This window comes from Bipolaris victoriae, assembly GCF_000527765.1.
Source record: "Bipolaris victoriae FI3 unplaced genomic scaffold scaffold_91, whole genome shotgun sequence".
In the NCBI taxonomy this organism is placed as follows: Eukaryota; Fungi; Ascomycota; class Dothideomycetes; order Pleosporales; family Pleosporaceae; genus Bipolaris; species Bipolaris victoriae.
Window position 1 is genome coordinate 37,281 of NW_014575301.1, and position 23,702 is coordinate 60,982.

Below are 23,702 nucleotides of genomic sequence, written 5' to 3' on the forward strand. Positions count from 1 at the left end.
GGCAATCTATTTCAAGAGTTAGTATTTGGGAAACTGCAGACTTTGAGAACAACACACTTGGATGGATTCTGGTAAAATTTGACAGGATCTGCTGAGCTATATGGCCGTCCGAATTGGCATGGTTTGCGTTCGCGTAATGAGTCTCGGCTCTGCGTTGGCGCTCGAGGGAGGTGTGATGGCGACACCCACATGAGGGAAGTGGCTATGGTCGGAGCTGGCAATCGGCCGTGAAATGAAGTTCAAGCCTTGCTGCTGTGCTACAGCGGAAGCTGCTCCGAGGGCCTGTTGCTGTGCTTGTATTTGCGGTTGCGGTCGGCCCTGCGAGCCTACGGCTTGTTCGTGAGCGCCATGCGCGACGATAGGCCAAGCGCTCGTATGGGGTATTGATCTTGGGTTTTGCGACTGGTTGGGAACAACTGGCTGGAACTGGACAGGTGTATATGGGCCAAGACCAACCTGGTATGGTGCTACCTGATAGTGGTAGTGCACGTTATAGATTTGAGTCGTTGGCACTGGAAGATAGTGGGAACTGGGAGTGCTTTGAGCATGTAACGTACGTCCTTGGGTATTGCTCCTTGTGTTCTCACTCAGCCTGCTAGACTGGGTGCGTTGCTCATGAGCACTTCTCTGCATTCCGCTTGTGTCCCTCATGTTATTCGGGCGCATCCGATTTCTGTTATTTGGATCGAGGTATCTGCGGAAAAATACCCTACGCTTCTCACTGCGCGTGGGCCCAGACGATGAGCCCTGGTTCGCCCTCGATGTGGGCCGAGATGCGATAGCGGTTGGCGGAAGAGATTGGTCGCTCGTTCGGTCGTCAACGACAGCTTATCAGTAATCTTAGCGACTTGAGGAGACATTTTGGTTAGGGACTACCTGTACAAGCTTCATTAACCGACTGAAAGTCATCCTCCGTCACGCCTGCGCTCAACGACATCAACATAGCTTTTCGTGACATCCTGCCACCGAAGTTCGCGTATCGAATAGCCCAGCACAATACCCGAAAATGCGAGAAAGAGTTATAGGATCGAAGTCTGTTCTGATTTCAGAAGGTTCTGGCAGATGTTTACAGTGGGCGAAATGTACTGAGGGAGGACTAACCACAGCCTGGTCGAGCTTCTTGGAAGGGCGCTGATGAGTTGCCATAGGTTGCATCGCAGCCGCCAGGCAATTCAGCTAGCTCCGACCCCGCGGTCAACGCCACAGACCATGAAGCTCATCAGGCAACACGCGCATGCAGTCAAAATCACTAAAAGCTCGAGCGTGATTGCTTCACGTCGTAGAAAGGGGTTTGAAACCACTGGATTCTGTATCTATCGACAACGTATATGGTGCAAAGAGTTTGGGTTGTTCTCAGCTCTGTCTCCACTGTGCCCGCATGGACTGGGAGTGGCGAAGTGTGGGGAAGATCGGGAACAGCGAGGTGCGTTGTGGCTATTTCTGTCACACCTCGGATTCGCGCCCTTCTAGAACAATTATGGGGAGTTCTCTTGATTGATGGACAAGTATCCAACTAAGACCAATGTTGACCATGCTCGGCAAAACAACAGCTAGCCTTTCCACAGGCGTCACATGAAGGCCGTTCCAAACTGTCTCCAAAAAGACTAGGAGAATACACGCTGTTAACATAATCGACACGGACCTTGGGGCTGTGTGGTATACGTGCATGCAAGAAGCAGCATAGAGTGCCGAGCAGAGAGCGATGCCAGTGAAGAGTACCGAGTCGGGTATGTCTTTTACTCGCTGAGTAACAAACTTCCGGCAACATCAGCATTATTAGAAGCCACTGAATGAGGAGGGGAAGTGGACTTACGCTTTGCCATGTCCTGAGACGATCGTTCCCGCTTGATTGAGGTTGCAATGCGAGAATCGAAGTGCTTGTCGCAGCGCTCGATACCCACATTGCCGTCCCCGTAGCGAATCCCAACAGCCGAGGCCGCCTGTGGACAGAGTATCGCCGATTGGTATCGGGTTTCAAAATGCGCTTCTCCATGACGCCGAAGTCGAGCTACTATTGTCAGTACCACCTCTCGAGCTACTCTCATTACTGCTGCGCATCCACCTACATAAGGAACGTATATTGCAAACGTACCCCGAATCTCAGATATGTGTTGCCTTTAAGTAACTTATCACTAAACACAAACGGGACTAGGTTGAGGCTGTGCAAAGCCCTGTTGAGAAGCATCAGGATGTGGGCTTGAGGCGTGAGCCTGGAGCGTGGGCTCGGAGGCCTAAGTATGCTAGTAGGTACCGTCATCTCTTAGCTCCCACTCGACAACGTCTGGCTCGAGGTCCGCAGCTTGCTTCCCTCTCTCTACACCGCACCCCATAGCTTTCGCCTTGGACAACTATTGCTTCCTCCTTGCAGTCCTCAACTTGGCTGTGGGCTCGCACTGAGCTCACAACCTTTCTCCTCATTGCATCGACCTCATTCATCGGCATCGCCCGTTGTTAGCTCATCTCGTCCCACCCAAACATTACCGCAAACACTCCACATCTACAACCCGGCCCCTTCCCCCCTTCCCAAAACAAGTTCATCATGGAGCCTGGCACACCCCGCAATATCAGGCTTGCTGTGTTCTTCTTCATGGTCTCGATTGGTCTCTGGAACTTCTTCCTCAATGTTGCGGCTCGATACAAAGAACACCCCTTCGACCAAATCAACGGCTTCCCTCTCTGGGCTTTGAACATTATGTATGTATACTGCGAGGTTCTCAGCCCGTCCTGAATTCTCAACTGACCAACACAAGCACAAGCACAGTGTACGTTGCTTGCACGGTCGTCTACATCAGCATGACATGGCACTATGCTAAAGAACATCCATAGTAAGCCGTCCACCCAATGCTATAGGTACTAAACCATGAACCATGTCTGACCTTGGGTGCAGCTGGTCGGTGTTCTCCCTCGTCCTTGCACTTCTCATGACAGGGTCCATGATCTGGGCAGGTCTTGACCTGTTCGACTGGTTCGTGTGGGGCCCGCTGGTCGTAGATCTAGCCATCATCGTCCGCGCCGGCATCGAAGAAGTGGCCAACAGCGTCGAGTCCGGATTGCTGCGCAAAACCTGGAATGGCTTTTGGGGGTATGAAACTCTACTCCCCCAGCCTCCGCCGCAGCAGCAATCTCGCGTCGACGCAAATGGCCATGAACCCGACCCTGAAGCGGCTCACGAGCTCGTAACTATGGTGGGCCAACCCAGCAACAACGGTTAGATCATTCATCGTCTCTAACGGTCGCCGCGCAACGTCCAACATCCCCATCTTCCGACTACACGCATGCTCTCTTACTTCTCGACTCTCGCGATGTTGCACGTTATACCAACTCTACGACCGCCGCGCATACATTGCACCGCATTCATGATACCCCAAGACGACTACGATATGATACCCATTAAAAATATAAAGACCAGATTTGCATAGCCCATCCCGGAGGCGTTCCGGGACCAGCGGTTCATCGCTGCTATTGTTATCTTGCATTAGGTAACCCAGCGCTTCAGCGTTCTCATTCCTTTCTCGAGTGTCGATCCACCCAACACTACGACGCTCTTCTTGCGGCCATGTTGTTGTGCCGTCTGGCACTCTTGTGCCTGCTCTAATTATGTGGTAGTGTACCACCCAGCGCTTCTGCGTTTCATTATGCGGCTGTTGCATATAGCCACTAGAGTTCTTAGCCCATTAAAGGATAGATATTCTGGATAGAGTGTCTGTCCGTTACTGTTGGTTCTTGAATACAAAGACTCGAACTCTAGACCTCCTTCTTTCCCCACTGTGTGTAACAGTTGTCACTCGCCGTTTGAATTGTATTGTCTGGGGGCGGAACGCTGGTCTCTCATCACCAGGTCCTGAAGTAGTGATTTCGCCATGTAAACACCTTTCTAACGGACAGCGTAAAATCTTGCTGCAAGTATGCCGCGTATATCCATGGCCAATCTTCAATGTATTATTCCCAACACCAACGTCAATGCCTCGCACGAGATGACTCTCCAATGCCTGAATATAGGAACCAAGGATAGTGGCTTCAACCAATCGACACTTGCAGAGTTTCGAGATTATCTGCCTAGATAGTTATCAGCCAAAGAACCCAACAAAGCATAGGCAGACGCAGAACCGCTTACCAAATCCTCCATGACATCCTCCTCATACTGGTCCAACGACGGGAACGTAGAAGCACGCCGTATGCGCAGCGGAATCGGACAAACCCAAGCTTCATCAGGAAGTGATTCCAAATAAGCCTTGGAGGGATCCGATGGCAGTAAATCCGCTGGATCGAAGTTGGTATCACCTCTATTGCCCAAGTCTGACATGCCAGCTGGGTCGAAGACTCCAGCTCTGCCGTCATTACCAACATCCATGATAGGAGGATATGGGCTGCGCCTGTCCTGTAAACCAGTGTAGTCGCCTGCTCCATCGCCTGCTCCCAGCGATGGAGTGCCCCCAGCAAAAAATTGTGCGCCGAAATTGTTGAGATCATGGTTGACCGCATGAGATGGCCGAGGCTCTGGTGGTTTGCTAGCTAGATTGTACGGCCCCATCGATGGCCCGTATTCCATATACGACTCGGTAGACACAGTCGTAGTTATGGTGCTTGCTGTCGCTACAAACACACCGCCCATCATGTATCCCGTGCTTGAACGTATCTGCACGAGCTGAGTTGTTCCTCCCATTGGCAGATGGTGGTAAAAGTTGTACTGAACTATCGGCGTTAGCGTACCGGGGTTTTGGTAATCTCGTTCGTTCTTGTAGTTTCGTGACGCTGTCTGATTATGGGAGGGCGCGCCCCTTCTACGACGAGCATGACCAGATCCTCGTGCCTGACTTCTTTGGCCTTGCCGCAGGCTTCTTGAGGGACGCATGGCACCTGATATCTTGATACAGCAGCTTGTACAATCAAGAACAACGAAGCCCTGTCTGCGTCTCGGTAGGCGGTAATACTAAGTGCTATGTACCGGAAGTCTGTCAGTCGCTTCTGTGCATATGTGTGGAGGGTGAATTGGTGCGTGGTAATGTCCGTGATCATTAACTTACTGTGAATATTGCGCGTATCGCTCCAAATTGTACCTCGTCGCTGTCGCCCAAAGGTTCTGAAAGATACAAATGCGTGTTTGAGGAGCAAGACGGATTGGGCTTAAGCAATTGCGGAGCTCTACATCCCGACCGCCCGGATGACGATGGGATGGTCGGGGCACGGGCCGCACCCGCGGTGGGATCCTCCCCACCCCCCATATTTGCACACTAGTGACTTGTTTCACTGCGCAAGCTTACTGGGCGAATTATCTTCATCCCCACACAGTAAATCATGAGCAATCTTATTCCTTACCAAGATATCAATATTGCCCGCTTCAAGTATCAGCCCTTTTGGATCCCTCATCAAAATTAAAACAGGAGATAATCTGCGAAAATAATATTCGTTTGCAGGTGCAAAAGAACGCCTTGTCACCAACCAAACATCGCTAATCGACCCACGCCCTGATCGCTCGAATAGTTTCAATTGACAGAAGAAGAATTGTGTATTGAAACTGGCTATGCCTTGTCGCCAACTATCTGTACATTCCGGGACTTTGGAGTTCTTTGACGGTTCAACGCCAAGGTAACACCGATATTAATAGCTAACGGCATCACGACTGCGAGCCTTTCCATGAAGCTCACATGGAGCCCATTCCACAAGCCTTCGACAAAGACTGCAGCGATGCAAGTTGCGGTCGTGACTGTGATAAAACTTGGATCTCGCTGATACGCTATCATACATGCCGTCACATACCCAACGCTACACAAGGCTATGCTTCCAGCCAAGACAGCGCTGGACAACCGCTGTACTGGACCAGCCACAAGCTGTTTCGTTAAGCAAATTGTATGAAATTAATTATTCAGGAGACATACATCTTGCCAGTATCTTAACAGGGTATTGTGGCTTTGTTCTTGCATCGCCAACCCGATGGTGCTAAGCCCAGTACCGCATAGCCAGATACTTGCGCCGCAACTCAAAGCGACCAAGCGACCAGTAAGGGGATTCGTAATCTTCTGGTCTCTCTCTCGCGCAACGAGGCCATCGGAAGTTTTGTTGACGTGTTTCTCCATAGGCACATATCTAAACGGATTCAGCTTCTCCAGGCACAGCATGTAGCGTACGTAGTCCTTCACTTACAGTACATGAATTTGGGCTTCAGGTATCAAAGAGATATCGTCCAGTATTTCGAGTTTCCACTTACATCTGTTTCAGGGCAGTCAACTACTTATATCTTTGTTGTTCACCGGGCTATGCAATTCCTCGTGACTGATGATGTTTTCAGCTCCAGGCAGACCCCGCACAGCCACGAAGTCACGTTACTAAGTATTTGTAAAGCAGTACAAAAGGAAGATCGCAACACTTCGCGGAATCGTTCGTTGGAAATCAATAAAACATTACCGTTCTTCATATCGATTAAAAGAAGCTCTTTCTTTAAGGCTTAACACATGATAAATCCTTTAGGCATTGTGATCTCTTCGTGATGGACCTTGGCGCTATGCGCCAGCCACCGTGTAATCGATTCTCTTAGTGCCGAAGCTAAGTGATTTTCTAGTACTAAATATCTATTCTCCTACTTTCAGCACACAATTACTCTATTATTATGGTCATTCTTTACGATTTGAAGTGCATCTAAAGGTAGTGACTTGATTTCCAACTACAGAATATCACGTGAGGCCCTAACCCTGCATCTCTTGAATCCAAGACAAAACCCGTTCATAACCTATATCCCCCTTGCTCCTGAATCTGACCATATTAATGTGATCAGCAGGAATGGATCCCCTCCGAATGTCAAAGCCATCATAGGATGCTGATGCCTCTGACACAATCTGTTCAAGAATTTTAGCAAAGAACAACTATCGTCGATTACAGGGGTCTTACCATGCCAATAGGCGTTGGAATTTTCTCTCTTACACACACGATAGAGAGTCTCTCAGAGATAGTAACAAATTCTTCACGTTGCCTTTCTAGAGTGTGAGAATCCACTTGAAGCGACTGAAGCAGCTGTGTATTCGGCTGGTGAAGAAAAGCAATCCTGACAAGCACTTGCCCTAAGGCCACCGTTCCGCTTCCGCGGTGTGGTGTTCTAGGGAAAATTACTCCTCGAGTGTTGGCATAGGTAGCGGCAAGTTTGGGGTGGCGTTGGTGCTTATCGTATACGGCAGTTATTATCAAAGCCTCCTTGCAAACCAAGCCTCCCAAACTATGGCAGACAAAGATGATCGGCCGCGTCTAAAATGCGTGTTCAGTATTGTGAGCGGTCAAAGTGGATATCAGGGAGGTCGTACGATCGAGCGGCGAATTCTGTACAAATTATGAAGCAGCCTCTCATCATGACCGCGTATGCCCTCCCTGCTTGCATAGCTGAAACCATTGGCTACATTTGCATCGTACCCCCAGGTGATGATTCTCGCGTTCTCCAAGTCCTCTGATAAGAAGTCCTTTGGCCAAAAGTACTCTCCAGCCGACCAAGTCTGAACACGAGAACCTCGAAGGCTAAGGAAAATAGTCGAAGCCGCATTGCATGCTTTTCGGTGAATGCAAGTCGGGAAAACGCACAGGACATGAGCGAGCAGGCATTCGAAGAGACCAGTTTACTGAGCAAGCCTGCGTGCTGTAAAGCATTTTGGATGCAGGGCACTATCGCATACGTAAGTGCATGGCCTCCTGTGCTATCAGTGAGCGTCGCAGACCCATGCGACAACACCTGCCATCATTCTCAAAAATCCTGCTGGGGAAAAGCCTGGAGAGCGCTTTAAATCAGACTGTTTCATGATGGCCCGCCGTAATGATCAGACTGCCGGCAAAATACATGCTCCGCGATTCCCGTCTCGAAGTCTACTTTTCTCTGCCCTCAATCTTCAATCCAACCTCTGCTACTGCTGCAACGGCACCTCAAAGCACCAGCCTGAGGTGTCCCTCCCCTTGGCTCTGTCAGCAGCTATGGGAATGCAGCTATCATCATCGTCTTTGGGTTTGGACGCGTGAGCTTGCACTGCAGCATAACAATATCAATAATCCACGCACCCGGCTCCAGGTCCATCTCATGGCCTGCCACTACAACTCAGTATCGTAGGGACTCACGGGAAAGTTCGTATCGAAATTTTTGGGATGTACATGTGCAATTCGTTCATGAATCCATCCGAAGCTTTTTTGTTACAGATTAAGGCCTACTTTGACATCTCAGCCTCGGCCAGGAATCTACCTAGAAAGACATATCGACTTATCTTTTTGGACTGAGTTATGACTATATTCTAGAAGATTATCTCAATCGCCTCTTTCACGCAAGAAATGCAAATGCCATTTGGTATCTCGGTATCTCAGAAAGCAGCCTACCGAATACGGAATGTCTCCACTCTCTGTTTCCCTCTTGCCGAAAGTACCTCCATCACTGCTTCACCAAGCATAACGTGGTTATTTTGCACATATGTCTCCCCCAGGAACAGCGATTCACGAGCAAGCTGTCGGAGCAAAAAAGGGTATTTCCCACCAAAGAGAACAACTACAACATCACCAGGTCTCGTGACCATTGGACCCAGACCCAGCATTCCAGATCGAGTGCGATATAACCTCCGGTTGAATGAGTACATAACGCAGCATTTCTCAAAACGAGACCGCCCCTGCTCATGGTTTGCGCCCTGGGAATCACGTACGAGGTCCGCATAGGCCTGCGGATCAAAGCCAGACTCGCCCTCTAGCCACTGGTACGTGTCACATTTCGCTTGCTTCGTGAAGTGGTCCACTACTTCGGATCTTGTCGTCGGAGCGCCTTCGAACCCGACTTCGAGCGTATTCAACACACCACCTGCGAGCAGCGTCATGAAGAAAGCAACATCCAAGGCCTCAGTCCCAAACTCGTATTGGGTATTGGGCCTTGGGAAAATGGGCATTGGGAATAATTGGTCCCACACGGTCTGTGGTGATATTGTTCCACTAGCGCTTTGTGTGATAGTCTCGGAAACAGTATCGACAACGTCGACTCGGAAGCCGTCAGCTTGCAAAATATTTGGTTCTTTGATTGACCCTTGCACCAACGGGTTGTCTTGCAAATGCGCAAAATAACGATAATGCCCTTTCGGCGGCACCCCGGCCATGTAGACATCCAAGACAAACGAAGAAGCGTTACGAGGCTCGTAGAACTTGGGAACCCAAGTTGGAAACTCATCTTGCCCTGTAGGGTCAGAGTGATGCTGTACGTGGGAGAGAGCATCTAAAATCCGAGGACTCCTGCGAATGCAATATCTCGTAAAGTCGCGGTAGACATCGCACACGCTCTTGTCATAGTCTGGCCTCAATGCCCAATGTCGGAGGAACTTTCCATCAGGTCGTCGCTGGCCCTCCACGTTTTTTGCCAGCCAAATCAAGCCCCTCTGCATCAGTGCCAATCCGCGATTTCTTTTATTCCCTGCAAAAGTATTCAGGCTCCCTAAGATAGGTTCCAGTCCCTCATCAGTGCAGCCCAACAGCGCATAAATCCGATCTCTTGGATTCGTGGCCTTGAAGTTTCGAACCGACATGAGGACTCGCAACATTGGACCGAGCGAACCAGTCGGTGTCAGTGGATTCGTTTGATCGTGGTCTTGTCCCTTGATGATTGCCATAGCTTGCCACAAACTTAGGCCTGATACGTTCGGAGTGAGATCTCGATAAAGAAGGAGGTATGGTACGACAATGAGGAGCATATGAAACTCAATCTCGAGGTCTTCGCATTTCGCAATAGAGTCTTTTGCCGCTGCGACTTCCTGGATGCACCAGACGCGCTCGAAGTACTCTTTTGTAAGTAGCGCATCCAATGCTCTGGAATCTTCCGGGTAGTCTTTCATGGCGTTTATGATAAGGTCTTGTCGATGCAAACGTACTGTCTGGACCTGTTGTGGTGACTGGGAGTTCTGTGGAATGGCCGCTTCCAGGGCTGCGGCAGTCGTGGTAATTTTCTGAGCGAATTCGAACGCACGGCGGACCGTTGCATCTTTTTGGCCAAGCCAGACGATTACCCGCGACGCATTGTTATACACAGATCGCATATAGGATACCTGGCGGGATCGCTCGGCGTTGTCGTCCTGTCGGATACAAATGGCATCGATCCAGAGAATTCTGCGCTGGTGCGGATGTCGTAAGGCTCGTAATGCTTGATCCAGGTTCTTGGTGAGTTCCAGCTGCCCCTTTATATTTCCTTGGTTGTCTGCACAAAGCAGAACATTATTGCTTTTCTCCTTCCCCCAGACATAGGACAATGCCTCAAAAGGAACATGAGGATGTTCTATATCCACGTTTTGAAGGGTGCATAAAAATGGGTCGGAGCCCTCGCCAGGCCAGAGTTCGAGCAGTCGAGAATACGCAGTTAGATTCCTGTTTGGATCTTGTGGAGGCAATGGCTCATAGATGAGGCTCTCCATGGAGGGCGTGGTCTTCTCTTCACTAACATCTACATACCATCGACACAGGAGAGAGTTTAGGAAATCAGGCAGCAGTCAAGTTTCCCAGGTGAGGCTGAAGCGGGGCATATTGAAGGGTCCGCCAATCGTTTGCCTTTTTGCCGGTGTCACGTGGTCGACCAGCTCCGGAATAGTCTAAGTAAGATTCCTTACCCATGAACCAAACTACACAAGGTGGAGGGAGAGTTTTGGAAATTTTTATAATTCAATTCTTTATCGATTCACCCACTCCTTCATATCTTCAAACCATTCTATACCATCTGCTTCATTAATACCCGGCAACTTGCTCGTCACCGGGAATTGTTACACTATTTATTATTTATCCGCGAAAACCAACTCTTTATCCCTCAACCCTTGACGTGGGTCAATACCCGTTGATATCTTATCACTGAAACTCTTATACTCTAGTACCATATATCAAGATAACGCAGTGTCGCGTCTACGCCTGTGTATAGGCGCAAACACCTTCATGTCGGCAGAAGGCTGAACGTTCTCGAAGTTGAAACTAGTGCTCTACGTGCAACATCTAACACTGCATGATGTGCAATGACCTCCAGTACATTGCTATTCAGACATTAGTACTCTAGAGACAATATAGCATAGTAAACAACATACACAACTTCCACCATGGCAGTAGCGTGTGTGGATATAGCCTCTGTGCTGGCAAACATCGTAACCAAAACTAGATTGAAACCAAGAGCAGGTCCCAGCGTTGTTGTTGCAGCCCGCACCGGCACCGTTCTGCCTAATGTTAATCTTGGTCTTCTGCAGCGCAGCACGAACATATTCTTACATTCCGATATGATGAAGGTGACGTTGACGAGTTGCAGGTTTCCTCCCAGACACATTCCGCAGAAATCTTAGTAGCTAGGAGTAAAATGCTTACAAAGTAGACGAGATACATTGCTAAATGGGGGTTAAATGATCCGATGTGTGGTATAAGACTAATATACTCCTGATCTTGTTTGTTAGGCTGCTGAAGGGCTAGATGGGGTTTTATATAGTTATATATACACAAGAGGTGAGGGTACCTAGTAAGACCTAAATCACGCAAACCCCTATAAGCTTGCATACTCCATAACACGTCCGGTGTACTCCCGTAGTTAGCAGGAGTTCGAGGGCAGTAGAAAGGCACAGACAAGAAGACGAACAGTGCCGCTAGTCTTCAGACTAGCTCGTCGAATGTCCTCTGAGTGCTTTTAGCAGCAGTGAAATGATGTTGCAGTCTATACAAGGTTGTGGAAGCAATGACACTAGCTAAGCTAGAACAACGAGCTACTATAACAGTAATAAGGATACACTGTCTTAACAAGAAAAAGCGATAAGTATATAACACAGATAGATGAAGATGGTAGATATCAGTCACATTTATAATGGACTAAACGCCCTTGGGAAAACTTTTCTATGGAGTGTCGGTCAAGCTATAGACGCTAGGCCTTACCTCGTAACCCAGCATCTGTGCGATGCCTGAGCGGCGCTCAGATAACGTGCTTGGCATTCGGCGTAAAATCTCTTCCAAAAGCAAATCAATGTCATGCAAGAAGACTCTACAGTTCTCTATTCACGAACTATTGTGTACCTAGCGTTTAATCCACCGAGCGCAGCCCCTTACAAAGATACAAATCGATTCATCACACCTACGCGTCTGACAAATGGTTATAGAGGAATGTCATTTCGTAGAGAAGAAACAACTATCAGATCATCAAGGATAGTAGATTAATAGTATGTAAAGAGGAGGATTTGATTGATATAATCTCCTAGTAGTGCGCCCGCGCGCCTCTTAAGAGTAGTATAACTATTACACTTTGCGCTAGTCAATGAGGCTAAAAGCAAACGTGATTCGGTTTATTATCCATCCTTATGTAGTAGGTTAGCCGAAGTGTCCCACAGACTTGTGCAGATACATAGTGGGTATTGAGATAAGAATAGGACCTGAATGGCTGAAATTATTACGTAGTAGCTTGATAGTGCGGGCGCTTGTTTAGTAGTAGTAGCTGCTTTCCCGCGACTAATAGATATTTAGCGTATAGAGATACAGCAACAAGTAGGTGCACTAGGTTAGATCCTGTGATACGTCAAGTTGTGGCGAGCTGAGGCTGCCGACTCTCATTGTATTCTGGATCAAGTGGTGAAGCCTGTGTGAAGCGCTAGGCGGGGTAAGGCGTGCTAAGCATGCATAAGCCGTGCAATTCTCATAAGGCTGAAGCACGTCTGAATCAAGAGCTACAAAGATGCAGTCCTTGCGCTATTAGCAAGGGTCTAAGTGCTGACGCGCTTTAGGCTTACTTGCTGTGTATGGCAAAACACGAATGAGAAATTCCCCCTGGACAATACTTAAATTAGAAGTTGAATTTGATCCCCTTTTCTATCTGACCTGCAGAACGCTACAAGGCTCTATAAGCCGCAGAACCTGCATGTTAGCCTGCTTGCATACCGAGCACCTCCTCCCTCCCAATGTCCACTGATGCATCGGCTCCGCCGCTTCATATTTGCCCTTTTACCCTAGAGCAGTGCGGCTGGCATCGTGCACGGTAAGTAATGAGCGTAACTGGTATATATGGGGCGTGATTGGTGTAACCCCCAACAAAAGTCAGCATACATTTTCTTAGTGCTAATCAAATGCTACTCTTCCAAAAGTTCAAGCAGACCTGGCCTCTGATCTACTATTGTTAACTGCTCTGTCATTCAGCCATGTCGCCAGCAGATAGTAAAAAAATAGAACAAGCCAAACCAGGAAGACGGCAGCCACACTTGCTACCACAGCAACCAGCGATGTTATTGTAAAGCCGTATGAAGCACTCTGAAACGGTTTGTTGCCCTGCAGTGTTGTTGTCGCAAGTCCGACCTGCAGTGCCGACAAGACCACAGAGAGTATAGCAAACACAGCTAGCATCCACTTGAAATGGCGATCAAAGAAAGCTTGATACCACTTCGATCGGTTTTGATATCCTCCGATAAGGTTACGAAGCGAATACGTAGGCGGAACAAGCCTGTATATGGAGTTGAGTCGGCTTAGCCGTAGCTCTCCGTATTTGTATCGTTGATCAACGTCGCTCAAAGTCTCGCAATTGATGTTGTTAAGAAAGGCATCTATAAATTCAACCCAGTCAGGCCATCCTACCTCTTTCGACAGCAGCCCCGTTTCTTTTGCGATATCAAGGTCACTCTTGTGCCGTACGAGCCATGCATAGGACAACAGCAAGCCGCACGCAGCTTTATGCAACTCTCGATCTAAGCATAGGTAGTTGTTCCACGATTGCCAGTCCAGGAGGAAATCGGGTAATGGCTTAACGAAGATCTGGTCCTCAAACCACACGAGATGCTCGTTGGGGTCCTCGGTGATGAGAATGGTGCGCCCTAGCAGCTTTTGCCGGTGCAATGGTCGTGCAGCTGTGGGGCGACCTGCGAGCCATAGGTGGCGGTGAATGCTGTTCAGTCTCGGTGTTTTCAGCTCAAGGGCTAGAGCACTAAATTGCTCTTCATTCGATCGTGATGCTTCAATCTTGCGGAAAGTTGTCACAAAATGTATCACTCCTGAAGCCGAAGCAACCTTTGTTAAGGGTTTGGTCTCAGATATCGGTGGCTTAAGCTCTTGAGGCTCTGAATTCCTAGAGCAAATATTAGCACTGGCTGATTGTATTGCTAAAGACCATACTTGCTTTGCATTCTGATTGTTCATTGTGGAAAGTTTCGTCACAATTTCACCAAATAATACAGTATTTAAAATATATGATAGTTGACACAGATGCCTTGGATGGAGGTCTGTTGATGAAGCACTGGCGTTGTTGTATAATCAGTAGATCGAACTTAGAAAAGAAGACGGACGTGGGTACAGGGTACTTTTGTCTTCGAAGTAAGGAAGTTTTAGGTATGTAAGATGTTAAGGTAGAAGGAACAGGAAGCGCTTGCGGTGTGGGCAGTCAGCAGTGATAAGTACTCTGCGCTAGGTATCGTTAAGCGGGCGGGCTGAAGCAGCCTTAACCCAGCAGCCTTAACCCCGCAGTTCAGATCAGCCCCTCAATCTTCAGCTGATGATACTTCAGCTCATGATGCTTCAGCTGAAGATGCTTCCGCTCATGATGCGGCGCACCTCGCATTTACATGCTTCTTGCGCGCCCGCTGAAGACTCTGGCGGATGCTGAATCTGACTGCACCTCTCAACGTACCTCGGACACCTCGGGGCACGCCTTGACATACCTGAACCCAAATGGCCAGGACAAAGGGTCCCGTCTTCCGTGTCACGGGCTTGCCAGGCTCGCAGCCTGACGATGAGCTGGCTACGTCGCTGAAAGCTGCCATCGACGAAAACTTGGCCGAAGAAGAGCAAACGAAGCTGGCTGCCAGCGTAGCTATCGTCCCTTCCTGCTACCTCCATGATGAGAAGGTCGCGCTGGTGGAATTTCCTGGCGGGGCGCCCGCCTTCCTGTCCGGACTGATTGACAACCCACTAGGGGACTGGCAGTTGGAAATGGGCGATACGGATATCAGCTTTGACCAGCATTTCTTCGGTTTCACACAGCTATACAGGCCAAAAGTAGATTCGTCAGTTACTGCTGAGTACGCACCCTCCCCCACTGCATCAGACTCGCTCTGACCATCCGCGCAGTGTCATTGCCATAACCGGCCTCGACGGCCACGCATACGGGTCATGGAGGGGAAAAGGGAACCTTGGGCGGATGTGGTTGCGTGACTTTCTGTCCAAGGACTTGCCGCGCTGTCGCACGATGATCTACGGGTACAATTCCAAGCTGTCGAGCCATGGAACCGACACAATCATGGATTATGGGCGGGGGCTGATGGAAGAACTGAAGAAAATCCGGGACACCGAAGATGTGAGCAGGAATAAAGGGAGTAATGGCGTCTTGAGCTGACACCGTTAATCTTCTAGCTACAGAAGCGGCCACTGTTTTTCATTGCACACAGTTTTGGTGGCGTCATTCTTGCTCACGTAGGTAATCAGGTCTAGCACGTCTATACGTACAGCTAAGGGCGTAGTGTCTCGTGAAGGCCGTCCAAACTGACGAAAACGACCACCCAACAATAACATCTCTGCACAAAGCTACCTACGGCATGCTTTTATTCGGGATTCCGCACAAGGGGCTATTAGTGGATGATATTCAGAGGATGCTGGCTGGGCAGGGCGACCACCCGCGAAATATGCTACTTCAGCAGATCAAATCCAACTCTGACTTACTAGCGAATCAGCTGGTGGATTTCAGGAATCTCATCCGGGACAGAAAAGTTGTGAGCTTTTACGAGACTGGACAGACTAGGTGCCTTGAGTTTGTATGATCTTCTCGTAAAGATAATGCTATGAAGTACTGATAGCTTTGCGGTAGGATGACAAGAGTAAACGGTGGAAAAGGACTGGTGACTTTGTCACGGCGGTGGATGCCGATTCGGCTCTTCTTCAGCTTCCGGAGAACATGGAGGAAAAGATTCCTCTGAATACTGATCATTCAATGATTGTCAAGTTTGATAACAGGGGCGCCCTGGGGTACATGAGTGCACGGGACAAACTTAAACAATTTGAACAGGATGCTCCGGGTGTAGTTACAAATCGCTTCTGTACGTAGTCGTCTACTCAATTCTACCCCGTGCTAAGTTCGCCCTCAAGCCTGGTTGAAGCTAACATTCCTGGGTTTTAGTACGAGCACATAACAGGCCCAAGCCGTTTATCATGGTCCCATTCCAGAGAGATCTCTCGTTTGTGGGTCGCGAGGACATCCTGGCTGAGATACGTCACAAGTTTGATCAAGAAGCGCCACAGAATCATGCACGAATGGCTGTCGTCGGCCTAGGAGGTGTAGGGTAAGCATGTCTGTGCGTTATCCAGTGTGAATTCAGTTTAATGTTTACCTAGGAAGTCCCAGATTGCCATCGAGTATGCGTACAGAGTAAAAAAATCTTCCCCGTACACCTGGGTGTTTTGGGTACATGCGAGCAACGCCACCAGATTTGAGCAAGCCTATAGAGATATTGCTACCAGGGTTGAGATTCCCGGCTACAATGACCCAAAGGCTGATATCCTCCAACTGGTGTATCACTGGCTTAGTGATGAGAGAAACGGCCGATGGCTTATGATTGTCGATAACGCTGACGACGACCGGGTGTTCTTCTCTCCTAGGGCTGGCTCAGATCACTTCGCGCACTCAGAAGACTCCCATCGCGGAGCAATAGGTTTGGCGAGGTTTCTGGCCCAAGTTTCAAATGGACGGATCCTAGTCACTTCAAGAGACCTTCTTGCAGCAGTGAACATTGTGGGTACGCAACGTAATGTCATCCGGGTTGAGCCCATGGCCGAAGGGGACGCGCTGGCGTTGCTGAGGACTAGGGTTTCATTCGATGAGCCGTCCGAAGGCGATGCAAGAGAACTTGTGCGGGCTCTAGAAGGCATCCCGCTGGCTGTTGCTCACGCAGCAGCGTATATTGCAGTGAGCGAGACGGGGATGACCATCTCGAGGTACCTCAAGCTATTCCGCGAAAGCGAGCAGAACCAAGCATACCTCTTGAATAACCAGGAGACCAGAGATCTAAGAAGGGACGACAGTATATCAGACGCTGTTATCACGACCTGGCAGATATCGTTTGAGCAGATCAAAGGGACAAAGCCAGCGGCTGCAGAGCTGCTTTCTCTCATGACCATGTTTGACCGGCAAGGGATTCCTGAGCATCTGCTGCATGATGGTAGAAGTATATTGGAGTTCCACGACGCAGTATTGCCCTTAACACGATTCTCTCTAGTTAGGACCCAGGCCACGAAGTTGCCAGCGCACCAGCCGGAGGAGCAGCTGTATGAGATGCACAGCTTAGTGCAGCTATCGACGAAAAAGTGGCTAGAGGCAAATAGCCAAATGGCCAGATGGCAGAAGATGTCACTTAGAATCATGGCTGCTGCTTTCCCGAGCGGGCAGCACGAGACATGGGCGGCTTGTCGAGTTCTCATTCCTCACGCGAGAAAGGTACTCGGCTACGTCAACGGAGAGAATGAAGCAACGCTGAATCGAGCGGCGATTGCAAACAATACAGCATGGTACCTACTCCATATGGGCGAGTATGCGGCAGCGGAAGAAACCATTCGAAGTGCAATAAAAGCCAGAGAGACGATACTTGGACTAGAGGACCGGGACACTCTGGAAGCAGTCGACAGACTCGGAGTAGTCTTGGAAAAACAATCTCGATATCATCTAGCGGCTGAAATGAATCGGCGAGCAATTGACGGTAGGAAAAGGTTACTAGGAGACCGAGATCCTCTCACCCTGGAGAGCTTGAGCAATCTAGCCGTCACATTGGATGGTCAGGCGAAATACTCAGAGGCCGAGAAACTAAACCGTATGATTCTGCAGGCGCGGGTGAATATATATGGAACAGAAGCAACATGCACCATTGAGAGTATGAATAATCTCGCGTCCAACTTGAGACACCAGTCCAACTATGCGGAGGCTGTAGAGCTGTTTACCCGGGTACTCAACTACAGAGAGAAAACTATGGGAAAAGAACATCCAGGCACGATGGAGAGCCTCAGTAACTTAGCGCTAACGTTGGAGGGTCAAGGCCTGTACGACGCCGCGGTAGAGCAAAGCCAGGAAGCGCTCAAGAGGAGGACAGATGTACTGGGGAAAACGCATCCGGATACATTGACAAACATGAGTAACTTGGCTTTGCTTTTGCTCAAGCAAGGCAACATTGAAAAGGCCGAGAAACTGAGTCAAGAGGCACTGCATGCAATTGAGGCCCGTCTAGGTCCGTCAAATATGGATACTCTGACGGTGATTGCCACACTCGCTGGAGTATCAAAAATGCGCGAAAACTATGAAAAGGCGGAGGAACTCTACCGTAGATCACTCACTGGATTCGAGCAACAGCTTCCACCGCATCATCCCCATATATTACGCACTCTGATAAACTTAGCAAGTGTGCTGCGGAGACGGAAACAAAATGAGGAGGCGGAAAACCTATTTCGTAGGGCACTGGATGGCCTGAAAGAGCGGAATGAGGTCTATCATCGCGATGCGCTAATCTGCTTGACCAATTTGGCTATAGTTCTCGAAAATCAGGGAAAGCTGACTGAGGCGGAAAACGCTAACAGAGAAGCGCTGCAAGGCTTTGAAAAAACAATGTGTGAGAATCATCCTGATACTATACAGTGTCTCGAGAATCTTGCAGGTCTGTTGCAGGCACAGGACAAGTATGAGGATGCAGAAGTGGTGGGCCAGAAAGCTATGAATGGATGCAAGGCCAAATTCGGACCGAGACACTCAAAAACTCTCCGGAATATCGCAAATCTGGCCCATATACTACATCGCCAAAACCGACATCGCGAGGCCTGGGAGATGTATCAAACAGCATGCACTGGATTCAAAGAGGCAGGTATAGACAGCAAGGTCTCGCGGGTTTGTTTTCAACGGTTTGCGGAAATTCAGAAAGAGATGAAGCCCAGTGAGGCGTCTTTTATGTTGGAGAGAGAAACCACAACGCTAAAAGGGGCTGAAGACAACAAATCACGCCAGGAGATAGTATCTCAAGCGGAAGAGACTGCTGCATCATATTCTGGGTCTAAGCGTCGAAGACAGACATTAGAGAATGACGTTGCTGAGGATGGAGATACAGTCAAGAAGCGGCTTCAGTTGGTTACATAGTCTGGTACTTCAAACGAGAGGACCTGAACAGAACCGTACCTATCGGTGAATGTTTTTCTTTCTTGCATTCATATAACAGTATGTTAGGATCGATTGGTCAAGCAGCATTAAAGGCGTTATACTCACGCGTTAGGCATCTGAGTCTAATAGTCTTTCAGTCAGCTCAGTCTAAAGTAGACGATAATCACTTACTGTGCACAGTTCAGTTGAGTGGAATTCTTTTTAGACTCATGAACACAGCATACCCGCAGAAATTATTTCACTTGAAACACCAAAGAGAGCCTTTTTCGGCATAACAAGGAAGACGCCAGATCCAGGCGGCTCTCGATTTCTTGGCAACAGATGAGGAATTGGCATCGCTGTCACCGGTCACGTGACGTTTTGAATAAATAGCACCGCTCTTCTACATCATGTTGAGGGTATTAAAGAATCATAGAATTGATAATGAGTTCGTTTCAGATGATGTCCAAATAAATAATTTCCGCGATCACAAGTAGTGGATGTGTCCCTAAGGTCCTTGGGACCTACTGCTGCGGCTGAACCGTTGCCGGACCAACCGTCGCTTGGGGAACATACGGACCTCCTTTGGGTGCTTTTTTTGAATGAGAATATGTACAAAGCAAAGATACGTATCCTAACAGCACATTTTTGGACTAAAACTGATCACGCAATACTCCCCTACGTCTCGTAATCAATACCAAGTCAAGCGTTACCGTCTTGGCCGCCTGAAGACACTGTCATTGAATCCGACACACACTATGGTTCGGCCGAACATTGTCATTGCATTAATTCTCATACTTCTTGTCGTATGCTTTTCTGCCATCGCATTATGTATTAGCAAAGCACTTGCATCCCGAGCAGCGATTTACGATGGATACGCCAGCAGCGAAGAGTCTGGACAGCATATACATTTTTCACGGCCCTCCAAACCTCATGCAGTCGTTGTTCATCATGGTGAAACGGACGTGTCTGCTGACAGCCGGGATGAGAGCTGACCTACGGGCCCATCTCTTGTATGGATTGTGGCTCGTCCAACTGATCGCGTCTCTGTATCAATACTACGACACAATCAAAAGCTCTGGACGGGAATAGCGAAGCACCCTAGTCGAATGCATAAGGGAGTGATTAAAATAAAGCAATGAGAATTCCAAATCCCGCCGGGATATAGCAGCCCACTCGACCCCAATATGGAATGAAAATAGTATGTCGGCCACAATATCCACAATCATTTGACAAAAACTAACTTCTTGAGTTTCTATACAATGCGAAAGACTATCAGCGGTAGATATATTGTCGAACACTAGCTGTATCGACTAATAGAGAATTTAGGGAGCTATTCTGGTGGCATTGGAATATTCTGCAGTCCACTTAGATCCAATCTCCAACGATGCGATGGTCATGACTGTGCGCGCATCCTAAACTTCTCGGCCAGCGTCCTGCGTGTAAGTTGCACGTCTCAGGAGCAAATGCTCGTATACGTGTTAAAGCAATAATCCATTTTTCAGCAAAGTTGTGCTGGTAATTAGGAAACTATCATGTGCACTTATTCTATCCGACTCATTCCAGTCAATCGTCATTGTATGAACCTGGTAGATGCTCCTTCGTCACAAGCTACAATACAACGAAAGAATTTCCAAGACCTAGGAAGCAAGCATGTTGAAAAGTATCAGGTAAAAGAAACCCGATTGTAAAAGATTATCAGGATGTAAAGGAATTCACGAAAGGTCAGTACTACCTGCTGATTGGTCGTTCCTCCAAAGTTACCAGCGTAATACCGTGGTACGAATCCTGGGTGATTAGTTCATAAGCTCCACCATCCTCTTGTACAGTTATACTTACCGATGTGTCGTTTTCAGGGCTCTCAAAATTTGGAAAATATGAATCTATCTGGGTGGTGAGTCATCCTAAAAGTATATCACAAGTAAACGTTAAGAGCTAGGACTAACCACCGAAATCCATCGTCCCACCTACGTTCACACTTAGTTATTGATTTTAACTTAGCTGGCTTAGAAAGAAGAGATGTTCTTCCCTTGTATCACGCCAGCATATACTCAAGAGTGCTTACCAAAGAGGAGCCCGTGCCTTTCATTAAAGCAGATTGCTCCTGAATCGAACATACATGTGTTCTCTTGCAAACCATTCTGTTGCAGGATAACTCCAGTAGCATCTTGTTCTGACGTAAAGATTCGCTCATCGTTATTGAATTCCAAGTCGGGCAGTGATGGCTCCACTTTCAATATATAGCGGATGGCTTCCTCAAGAGCCTCTTCGAGCGTCTCCATGTTGTGTTGTAAGACTCTTTTGAAAATCTGACTCGATGCGAGCTTCTTCATGCCACCCAAGATGTCCTTCATAAGCTGTTCAACTGTCGAGCCTTCCATGCCACGTAGCGCTTCATGGTAGACACTGCGGATTTGGGCCCATTCCTTCGCATCCTTGTCATTCTCACATTCTTTCTTGACCTTGTCAAAGACTCTCAGCAGCTCCTGAGCCTGATTGTGGCTAGACTGAAGGATTGCTACAACATTGTTTCTTTCATCTTCAATGATCTCGTGGTCATCATACAATGTGTCTTGAGCAATCCATAGAGTGCGGAGAACGAGAGGAAGGTGGTATTGAACCACGTCAAACGCTTCAGGTAGCCCTTTGATCGGCCTGATAGTCCTGTAAGTTGCGCTGACACCGCCGATAATGTCGATAATGGATTCTGTTATACTAAGAGGATTCATGATGATGACCTGAGGGTTCTCACATGAATACCATTTGTATGTGTAATTAAGGTGAAGATGAGGAAGGTAGAAGAAAGACTATAAAAGGAGCGTAGTAGTATATGTGAGGCATGCAAGTGGGGTTTACCTCAGCTGAGATTGCCAAGCGGGGCTTGGGTACAGTAGAGGCTAGCGTTTGCACTTCAAGCCTTATGTACGCCATTTATGCCAGCTGCGTGGGTATCAGCTGGAGCTGCTGGCTCTTCGCTATATTTTTAGCTTGGTGATAGGGCCAAGACCGATCATCGAAGGGATGGCAGGACCTAAGGCAATAGACATAAGGATGGATTGGTTCCATTATTACACTCGCTGTGGTCAACGCTTAGAAGTTCTTCTAGATGATATGCCGAACACGTAGAACTATAGAAATCAGGCATAGTATGCTTAGATAGCGTTGGTGGTTTGGCGCAGAAGCATCGACGTTGGATATATTCAAACAATAGATATATATCGCTCTCTGCTCTACTTGGTTGAGCTGCGCAGAAAAAGCAAAAATGATTGAAAGCTCTCCAGCCGGAAATTAAACCCTCAACCACTTGTTCTTGTGCAGGGAAAGAATCTTTCTTGTTGTTCGTAATACCACACCACGCTAAACAGGATCAAGGTAAGCAATTTCGCACTATAATGTGGTGGTCTTGGCAAGTGGTAGGCAAAAACGATCGGACAACCCATATGGGGTACGTTACCAATCGCTCTGAGGAGCAGACGATATCTACAGTTCTACACCACTGCAGAGCTGCGATCGGCTACCACTAATAAGTACCGACGACGCGCACCTCCTATTCCCGAGCTATTGAAGCTTACAAGAGTTGTCTTTAGCACTTAACACTTTGATGAGGAAAAGCAATTAAAAGGTCATATCCTCAACATCTCATCAATCATGCTACGCACAAACACCTTAACAATCACACTGCCTTTAAAAACTAATAATACGGATTCAACATTTCGACACCGAGCCTAATATAATGATTATTTCCCCCTTTCATTTTTACTAAATATTTATATCGCGTATTACACCTCTGTCACATACATGATGCTCATTAAAACTAATTTTATCTCTCTTCGAAGGTCAAGCAACTATACAATATGAAGTTTTTCGCCATTGCCAGCACTCTTATGGTCTCTTTAGCCAATGCTGCTCCACACTCTAAGCTTGACTTCACAAAGGGCACTGAACTTATAGCTCGGCAATGCTCTGCAGTAAGGAATCTATACTTTATCCGTAACAAATGAAGATAAACTTACGCTTTCCCATAGGGCAAGGCCACCTGTTTTTATGACACTGACTGCTGTTCTCAAATCTGCCAGGCTATACCTGTTGTAAGCTTTACTTTATAATACATTTATTATCTAATCTCGAAACAACTAACATGTATAATAGGGTCCCGTTGGCGTGAGTACAGCACATTGTAAGACATGTAATGTTAATCAAAACTTACATACGTTGTAGGTTGTACGCTACGTGAGTAAATAGACAGCTTAAATCATACAACGACTGGAGCCTAACTGTAGCAGTGCGCTGATGAAATGAAACAAGAGAAGGAGGAGCAGGAGAAGCAGGAGAAGCAGGAGAAGCAGGAGAATCAAGAGAAACAAGAGAAACAAGAGAAACTGGAGAAGCAGGAGAAGTTGGAGAAGCTGGAGAGGCTGGAGAGGCTGGAGGAGAAGAAGAAGCACGAGAAGCACGAGAAGGAGAAGCACGAGAAACTAGAGAAACTGGAGAAGCTAGAGAGGTTAGAGAAGCAGGAAAAGCAGGAAAAGGAGAAGCAAGAAAAACTGGAGAAGTTGGAGAAGCTGGAGAAGCTGGAGAGAGAGAAGCAAGAGAAACTAGAGAAGCAAGAGAAACTAGAGAAGCAAGA

General features: G+C 48.0%; 11 protein-coding genes across 11 annotated transcripts; 3 read left to right on the top strand and 8 right to left on the bottom strand.

The window, feature by feature from the left end:
- Positions 1–96: 96 nt before the first annotated feature.
- Positions 97–1,993, bottom strand: COCVIDRAFT_18847 (hypothetical protein; the record flags this gene model as incomplete). The annotated part of the gene is made up of 4 exons (XM_014697732.1): positions 97–827; positions 877–1,034; positions 1,643–1,755; positions 1,814–1,993. 4 exons carry the CDS (start codon positions 1,991–1,993, stop codon positions 97–99), a joined length of 1,182 nt encoding a protein of 393 aa, XP_014553218.1.
- Positions 1,994–2,539: 546 nt separating this feature from the next.
- On the top strand, positions 2,540–3,212 carry COCVIDRAFT_108248 (hypothetical protein; the record flags this gene model as incomplete). Its single annotated transcript, XM_014697748.1, has 3 exons — positions 2,540–2,694; positions 2,751–2,825; positions 2,888–3,212. The coding sequence occupies 3 exons, from the start codon at positions 2,540–2,542 to the stop codon at positions 3,210–3,212; spliced, it is 555 nt and encodes a 184-aa protein (XP_014553234.1).
- An 805-nt stretch (positions 3,213–4,017) lies between these two features.
- Positions 4,018–4,852, bottom strand: COCVIDRAFT_108230 (hypothetical protein; the record flags this gene model as incomplete). The annotated part of the gene is made up of 2 exons (XM_014697749.1): positions 4,018–4,056; positions 4,115–4,852. 2 exons carry the CDS (start codon positions 4,850–4,852, stop codon positions 4,018–4,020), a joined length of 777 nt encoding a protein of 258 aa, XP_014553235.1.
- A 168-nt stretch (positions 4,853–5,020) lies between these two features.
- COCVIDRAFT_108220 (hypothetical protein) lies at positions 5,021–5,200 on the bottom strand (the record flags this gene model as incomplete). Its single annotated transcript, XM_014697750.1, has 1 exon — positions 5,021–5,200. A coding segment is annotated over one exon (180 nt), but the record flags the coding sequence as incomplete, so codon positions are not given.
- Positions 5,201–5,519: 319 nt separating this feature from the next.
- COCVIDRAFT_108195 (hypothetical protein) lies at positions 5,520–6,074 on the bottom strand (the record flags this gene model as incomplete). The annotated part of the gene is made up of 2 exons (XM_014697751.1): positions 5,520–5,828; positions 5,877–6,074. 2 exons carry the CDS (start codon positions 6,072–6,074, stop codon positions 5,520–5,522), a joined length of 507 nt encoding a protein of 168 aa, XP_014553237.1.
- A 606-nt stretch (positions 6,075–6,680) lies between these two features.
- On the bottom strand, positions 6,681–7,496 carry COCVIDRAFT_108238 (hypothetical protein; the record flags this gene model as incomplete). The annotated part of the gene is made up of 3 exons (XM_014697752.1): positions 6,681–6,830; positions 6,883–7,233; positions 7,290–7,496. Coding segments are annotated over 3 exons (708 nt in total), but the record flags the coding sequence as incomplete, so codon positions are not given.
- Positions 7,497–8,333: 837 nt separating this feature from the next.
- Positions 8,334–10,397, bottom strand: COCVIDRAFT_29530 (hypothetical protein; the record flags this gene model as incomplete). Its single annotated transcript, XM_014697753.1, has 1 exon — positions 8,334–10,397. One exon carries the CDS (start codon positions 10,395–10,397, stop codon positions 8,334–8,336), a length of 2,064 nt encoding a protein of 687 aa, XP_014553239.1.
- A 2,752-nt stretch (positions 10,398–13,149) lies between these two features.
- On the bottom strand, positions 13,150–13,926 carry COCVIDRAFT_53596 (hypothetical protein; the record flags this gene model as incomplete). Its single annotated transcript, XM_014697754.1, has 1 exon — positions 13,150–13,926. A coding segment is annotated over one exon (777 nt), but the record flags the coding sequence as incomplete, so codon positions are not given.
- Positions 13,927–14,643: 717 nt separating this feature from the next.
- Positions 14,644–19,075, top strand: COCVIDRAFT_108167 (hypothetical protein; the record flags this gene model as incomplete). The annotated part of the gene is made up of 6 exons (XM_014697755.1): positions 14,644–14,993; positions 15,043–15,268; positions 15,432–15,722; positions 15,776–16,004; positions 16,085–16,247; positions 16,300–19,075. 6 exons carry the CDS (start codon positions 14,644–14,646, stop codon positions 19,073–19,075), a joined length of 4,035 nt encoding a protein of 1,344 aa, XP_014553241.1.
- Positions 19,076–21,126: 2,051 nt separating this feature from the next.
- COCVIDRAFT_29533 (hypothetical protein) lies at positions 21,127–21,804 on the bottom strand (the record flags this gene model as incomplete). The annotated part of the gene is made up of 1 exon (XM_014697756.1): positions 21,127–21,804. One exon carries the CDS (start codon positions 21,802–21,804, stop codon positions 21,127–21,129), a length of 678 nt encoding a protein of 225 aa, XP_014553242.1.
- A 1,125-nt stretch (positions 21,805–22,929) lies between these two features.
- Positions 22,930–23,692, top strand: COCVIDRAFT_29534 (hypothetical protein; the record flags this gene model as incomplete). Its single annotated transcript, XM_014697757.1, has 6 exons — positions 22,930–23,043; positions 23,101–23,163; positions 23,225–23,236; positions 23,294–23,305; positions 23,359–23,627; positions 23,680–23,692. 6 exons carry the CDS (start codon positions 22,930–22,932, stop codon positions 23,690–23,692), a joined length of 483 nt encoding a protein of 160 aa, XP_014553243.1.
- Positions 23,693–23,702: the final 10 nt, after the last annotated feature.